The following is a 7,500-nucleotide window of genomic DNA, read 5'->3' on the forward strand; positions in this document are numbered from 1 at the left end:
TCAATGACTTTTCCTAAAAGTACCCGTTTTATCTGGCACAGTTTCTGAAATTTCAAAATGACTTCAGGAAAATGGTATTAGAACGTTATTTCAGCTATTTCTGCTGAGCGGCCACCTCCCTCCCTCCTTGACCCTCCCTCCCTTTCACTCTCTCCCTCCCTCTCCCCCCTCCCTTTCTCTCCCTCCCTCTCTCCTTCTCCCTCCCTTTCTCTTTCTCCCTCTCTTTCCCTCTCTCTATACCTCCCTCTCCCTCCTTCTCACCTCCTCTCCCTCCCTCCCTTCATCTATCTCTCCCTCCCTCTCTCCCTCCCTCCCTTTCTCATTCTCCCTCCCTCATTGACCCTCCCTCCCTTCATCTATCTCTCCCTCCCTCCCTCCCTCATTGACCCTCCCTCCCTTCTCTCCCTCCCATCTCCATTCTAAAGGCTGTCGAGTCATCTGACCCGTTCCCGGCGGGAATTAGTGTCATTTTCTCCATGGATGTGCTAGTGTTAAAAATTAAGTGAATGAATGGAATGTCAGCAGTTATACGCAGTGCGATACATTCAAGATGTTGTTTGTTTAACGTTAAATGACCAAAGGGATATTTGTGATTTCTGGATCCCTCACTCTATTTCTTACATGCCAATGATGTAGCGGTAGAGTCCTTTCTCAGCACAATCCATACTGTTCCAGTTACAGAAGGTTAAGTTACAATCCGTGCTGTTCCTCTCACTAGTTACAGATAGTTTGTTACAATCGGGTGGTGGTGAGCGTGAGGTAGTGTTTGGACCCAGACGCTGGACAGAGAGGCAGGAAGCGATGGTGGCAATGAAAAGGGTTTTTACTTGCAGTAAACAGAGGAACGTTACAATGCACCGAGGAACAAAACAAGGGAGCGGCTCAGCCAAGCTGGCTCGGGGGAAGACGTGAAACAGACGACAAAAGAAACCCGACTAGAAAACGGACTGGGACTCGACAAGAAAGGAGAGCGGCAAAAACAGGGAACACTAGAATAAACGTACGATCACTGGAAACAAAGGGGAATTCCGCGAACGGCAGGCGTAGCAAACAGAACACGGGAGCATTACGGGCGACAGGCAAGGAACACGGGGAAACACGGAAGACTGGGTACAGAGCATACGGAACAGGATTCAGGAAACACGGAACAGGATTCACGTTACGAGCAACAATGACGCCACGGGGAAGACACGGGACAGGCAGGAATATATACAGACACTGATTACAAGGGGCAACAGCTGGGGAGGTACATACTAAAACACGACATGACTAAATACAGGACAAGACTAGATCACAATACAAACATACTGGAGAGAACACTAGACTAGGCAGGGGAACAATGCAGAAAGCAGAAACACAGGAAATTACATTAAGACAGGGGGCAGACTAATGAACAACTCAGAGACTAGACATGACAGATGGAACATGAATACAGACAATAACGGCAACAGGCCACAGGATGGCAGCAGAGGAACATTGTTCAAGAGTCCTTGGGTGGACAAGAGGAACGGATTGTAACATAGTTAAGTTACAATCCATGCTGTTCCTCATACTAGTTACAGATAGTTAAGTTACAATCCATGCTGTTCCTCATACTACTGTAGCTACAGATAGTTAGCTACAATCCATGCTATTCCTCATACTAGCTACAGATAGTTAAGTTACAATCCATGCTATTCCTCATACTAGTTACAGATAGTTAGCTACAATCCATGCTATTCCTCATACTAGCTACAGATAGTTAGCTACAATCCATGCTATTCCTCATACTAGCTACAGATAGTTAGCCACAATCCATGCTATTCCTCATACCATACCAATACCATTTTATAATTTGTATTGTATATTTAAACATTGACCCGTTCACTACCACACTATAGAAGGTTAACCCTTTCAGTAGTTAAATGTTAACCTTCTGTAGTGTGGTAGTGAAAGGGTTAACCTGTAGTGTGGTAGTGAAAGGTTAACCTGTAGTGTGGTAGTGAAAGGGTTAACCTGTAGTGTGGTAGTGAAAGGGTTAACCTTCTGTAGTGTGGTAGTGAAAGGTTAACCTTCTGTAGTGCGGTAGTGAAAGGTTAACCTGTAGTGTGGTAGTGAAAGGTTAACCCTTTGTACTGTGGTAGTGAAAGGGTTAACATTCTGTAGTGTGGTAGTGAAAGGTTAACCTTCTGTAGTGTGGTAGTGAAAGGGTTAACCTTCTGTAGTGTGGTAGTGAAAGGTTAACCCTTTGTAGTGTGGTAGTGAAAGGTTAACCCTTTGTAGTGTGGTAGTGAAAGGTTAACCCTTTGTAGTGTGGTAGTGAAAGGGTTAAGCGAGTGTCCCTCACCTGCTGGAGACCCGCGTGGCCCCAAACAGTCCTCCTCGTCTGTTCCTCTCGATCTCCCCGCGCACGTCTGGTGGAACGCAGTCAAGGATGCCATCGTGTGCCACACAGATACACGTAACAAATAATACCATTCAAACGAGATGTGGCCGCGGGGCTCACGTCTGGCAGAGGGTCTCCGGTCTGTGGAGAGTAAGAACAGCGCTCTAACAACGCGTTCTACAAGGAGATCATGAATTTTGTCATACACCTTTTTATATTTCAGGATTCATCTGTGAGATTAGCATCAAGCTGTTGCTTGTACTGTACTCTTACTGTACTCTTGTGGTACATCACTCCCTGGTTTGGAAACGGCACTGCCCTCCAGAGAGTGGTGCGCTCCCCTGCAGGTCTTATATAACAAGAGGTGCAAATCCAGAGCCTGCAGAATAATGAAGGACCCTCACCACCCCAACAACAGCCTGTTCAAGCTGCTGAGGTCAGGCAAGCGCCTCCGTATACATGCAGCAAGAACAGAGAGAGTAAGGCTCAGCTTCTTCCCCCAGGCCATCAGAACACTGAACACTGATCTCTCCACACACAAGCACACATGAACACACACACACACAAGCACACACGAACACACACACACACACAAGCACACATGAACACACACATACACAAGCACACATGAACACACACATACACACACACACACAACACAACACTCTGCACTCGCTCACACACACAAACACACCACAGGTCACTTTAAACACATAAGAAAAGGTCACTTTAAAGGAAAGAAAAAAAGGTCACACAAAAAAAAACATAACTGGATGTTTTTGTATAGTATAGTTAAGATAGCATAGTGACATAGAGTATAACTGTATATTATATAGTAGTGTACATGGGACCATTACCTTTTGTATTTTATCTTAGTACTTTTACCATGTCTATTTTATTTCTATTCTATTATTATTTGTATTTTTTGCACAATCGAAGCGGGCATGGCCACCTTGATTTCATTCTGTCTTGTGTATGTATGTCTTGAATCTTGAATCTAGCAATGACAATCCATGACAATGACATACATTCCCGGTTTGATTCCCTCTCCTCCCGGCAGCGTGCCCAAGCGTCCTTGAGCAAGACACTTAACACAATAACTGCTCCCGATGAGAAGGTTGGCATCTTGCATGGTCGCCACCGCCGTCAAGAGTGTCAATGTGTGAGTGAATGTGTGAATGTGTGAGTGAATGGGTGAGTGAATGTGTGAGTGAATGGGTGAGTGAATGTGTGAGTGAATGGGTGAGTGAATGTGTGAGTGAATGTGTGAATGTGTGAGTGAATGTGTGAGTGAATGTGTGAGTGAATGTGTGAGTGAATGGGTGAGTGAATGTGTGAGTGAATGTGTGAGTGAATGTGTGAGTGAATGGGTGAGTGAATGGGTGAATGTGTGAGTGAATGTGTGAATGTGTGAGTGAATGTGTGAGTGAATGGGTGAGTGAATGGGTGAGTGAATGTGTGAGTGAATGGGTGAGTGAATGGGTGAGTGAATGTGTGAATGTGTGAGTGAATGTGTGAATGTGTGAATGAATGTGTGATTGAATGTGTGAGTGAATGTGTGAGTGAATGGGTGAGTGAATGGGTGAATGTGTGAGTGAATGTGTGAGTGAATGGGTGAGTGAATGTGTGAATGTGTGAGTGAATGTGTGAGTGAATGTGTGAGTGAATGTGTGAATGTGTGAGTGAATGTGTGAATGTGTGAGTGAATGTGTGAGTGAATGGGTGAGTGAATGTGTGAGTGAATGTGTGAGTGAATGAGTGAATGTGTGAGTGAATGGGTGAGTGAATGTGTGAGTGAATGGGTGAGTGAATGGGTGAGTGAATGTGTGAATGTGTGAGTGAATGTGTGAATGTGTGAATGAATGTGTGATTGAATGTGTGAGTGAATGTGTGAGTGAATGGGTGAGTGAATGGGTGAATGTGTGAGTGAATGTGTGAGTGAATGGGTGAGTGAATGTGTGAATGTGTGAGTGAATGTGTGAGTGAATGTGTGAGTGAATGTGTGAATGTGTGAGTGAATGTGTGAATGTGTGAGTGAATGTGTGAGTGAATGGGTGAGTGAATGTGTGAGTGAATGTGTGAGTGAATGAGTGAATGTGTGAGTGAATGTGTGAATGTGTGAGTGAATGTGTGAGTGAATGAGTGAATGTGTGAGTGAATGTGTGAATGTGTGAGTGAATGTGTGAGTGAATGTGTGAGTGAATGAGTGAGTGAATGTGTGAGTGAATGGGTGAGTGAATGGGTGAGTGAATGGGTGAGTGAATGGGTGAGTGAATGGGTGAGTGAATGTGTGAGTGAATGGGTGAGTGAATGTGTGAGTGAATGGGTGAGTGAATGTGTGAGTGAATGTGTGAATGTGTGAGTGAATGTGTGAGTGAATGGGTGAGTGAATGTGTGAGTGAATGTGTGAGTGAATGGGTGAGTGAATGTGTGAGTGAATGGGTGAATGAATGTGTGAGTGAATGTGTGAATGTGTGAGTGAATGGGTGAGTGAATGTGTGAGTGAATGTGTGTGTGAATGTGTGAGTGAATGTGTGAGTGAATGTGTGAGTGAATGGGTGAGTGAATGGGTGAATGTGAGGCATGAGTTGTAAAGAGCTTTGGATAAAAGCTGTTCTATAAATGCAGTCCGTTTACCATTCATGGTGTCTATAATGCATTCTAATCATGGCACGTGGCACAGTGGTTAGCACTGCTGCCTCACAGCAAGAAGGTCCTGGGTTCGAACCCCAGCAGGGGGCCTTTCTGTGTGGAGTTTGCATGTTCTCCCTGTGTTCGCGTGGGTTTCCTCCAGGTACTCTGGTTTCCTCCCACACCATAAAGACATGCATGGTAGGCAGGGACTACAGATGAAAACTAGCTCATTGATTAATGTGCACTGTCGATGGGTAAAAAATAAATAAATAACTTAAAGGTCCCGTGTCTTATAAATGGCCTTTTCCAGTGTTTAGCATTGTTTCCTAGCAATGGGGGTTTATATCAATGGGGTCTGTGTCTCTAATTCTCATTTTGGCTCATCAGTCTAGTCTCGAGTTCACGAGATCCTCCCTCACTCAACTAAGCCGTTGTGATTTCACTGTTTTGCTGACGTGAATAAGGCACTGGTTGTAGTCACCGCCCACAATCAACAATTCGCTCAACGACAGAGCGAGTGGAATTACTTCCTCAAACGGGTTGACGTGCGCGGGTGCCGACAGAGAGAATCAACAATTCGCTCAAAAACGGAGCAGTGGGAATAATACAGAAGCGGTCTCCCTGTCCCTGACTCTCCCTCTCTCTCTCTCCCTCTCTCCCTCTCCCTCTCCCTCTCCCTCTCTCCCTCTCTCCCTCTCTCAACCTGCATTTTACACACAATCGCAGTTGAGCCGCTCACAAAGAGCACACGCACGCACGGGGCGATGTATCCTCGCTCTCCCTCTCTCTCTCGCTCGCTCGTTCTCTCTCTTGCTCTCTCTCGTATACATGTATCACACTGTGTGGGTGACTGTCACTCAAAGCGCTTATGGGCGGAGCCCAGCCCAGAAACTGCTTCAAATCTTGAAGTGGAAAATGCTGCTTTAGAGTAATTGATTAGAAATAGAAAACAATGCATTTTTTGGAAAAAATTACTTTACAGATGTGTTCCATAGACTCACAGGAATTGTGTAAAGTTGCCCCAATAGTGAAAGGAATAGCAATGCATGTCCCCTTTAACTAACTTAATCAACCTTCACAAGGCAACATAATAAATCATAAGTATGGCTAAGGTCATGGATAGACAGGTATAATGTATGTTACTCATATGATACAATGCCTTGTAATAGTTCAAGTTCAAGTTTCATGTTTGTTTATTAATTATCACACGGTGAAATGCTTGGTTCTGTAAGAGCCCCTGAGAGTGTGCTTCATACAGTAAAAAAAAGTAAGTAAAAAGTAAGTAAAAAAGTAAGTAAAGAGGAATATACATATATACAATATACAGTACAATATACAATCTAAAGTACAACCTACGTACAGTGAGTAAAAATGAGTAAACAGTGAGGTACAATGCAGAAAATGAGGTACAAAACTTTGAGGTAAGGTGCAAATGCAAATGAGGTATGAATGTAGTGCAAATCTCTATAATAATAGATAAATATAATGTAGTGTTTCAAGTTCAAGTTTCAAGTTTCTTTAATAGTTGTCATACAGAAGTACAGAATACTTTTATACAAAATGCTTCTTTCTGTTACGCTCCAGAGACTGTGCTAGACAAGAGATAAGTATGAAATAAAATAGTATAGCATGTAATAATAGAAGTAAAAATAGAAGTCACATACGTAGACACAGTGTTCAGTATATACATATGTACAATGTTCGATGCAGAATAGAAGTAACTGAGTTACCATACAATATACAATATACTATGAAATACTAATATACAATACTATATAGTGCAAAGCAGAAATGGGATGAGGTACAATTTAGGTACAATTTACAGTAAGGTGTACTGAGGTATGGGTTGTAGTGCAAATCCTTTATCAATAAATATAAAGTGTGTTTAGGTGTTCTAAAGTGTGGAGAGTGGGTGCTGCAGTGTGTTGTTTGTTTAAAGTGAGTGTGTGCGTGTGGATGTGTGTGTTGTGAGTGCATTTGATGGTTGTTGCATAGTGTTATTGTTCGTTTAGCAGCCTGATGGCCTGGGGATAGAAGCTTCTTCTGAGTCTTTCTGTGCTTGCCATGAGACTCCGGTATCGCTTGCCTGACCGCAGCAGTTCAAAGAGGCAGTTGTTTGGGTGGCTGGAGTCCTTGATAATTCTCTTAGCCTTAGTGTTAAAGTGTCTAAAGTGAGTGTTAATGTGAGTGTTTGTTTAAAAGTGAGTGTGTGCATGTGGATGTGTGTGCAATGAGTGTAGACGTCCAGGCTGCTCGAGGTCACCTGTGGTGTTCCGCAGGGGTCGGTTCTTGGTCCCATTCTATTCATCACCTACATGCTCCCCCTCGGTCGTGTCATCGGCAGACATGGAATGTCCTTCCACTGTTATGCCGATGACACACAACTCTACATAAAAACGGCCCCAAACCCCTCTGCAGCTCTGTCATGCCTCACCACCCGTCTTGGGGAGATACAGGCATGGATGAACAGCAACTTCCTCCAACTAAACAGCAAAAAAACC

General features: G+C 43.8%; 1 protein-coding gene across 1 annotated transcript in view; it reads right to left on the reverse strand.

The window, feature by feature from the left end:
• The window catches only part of LOC311234581 (calmodulin-lysine N-methyltransferase-like), a gene marked incomplete at both ends in the record, with an annotated part of 161,298 nt that overhangs the window by 49,987 nt on the left and 103,811 nt on the right, over positions 1-7,500 (reverse strand). Inside the window, one exon of the mRNA XM_084321828.1 lies at positions 2,327-2,393. Within this exon, the coding sequence (XP_084177954.1) occupies positions 2,327-2,393 (67 nt within the window). The remainder of the gene's footprint in view (positions 1-2,326; positions 2,394-7,500) is intronic.

Source organism: Notolepis coatsorum (assembly GCF_963971535.1).
Source record: "Notolepis coatsorum genome assembly, chromosome: 9".
In the NCBI taxonomy this organism is placed as follows: Eukaryota; Metazoa; Chordata; class Actinopteri; order Aulopiformes; family Paralepididae; genus Notolepis; species Notolepis coatsorum.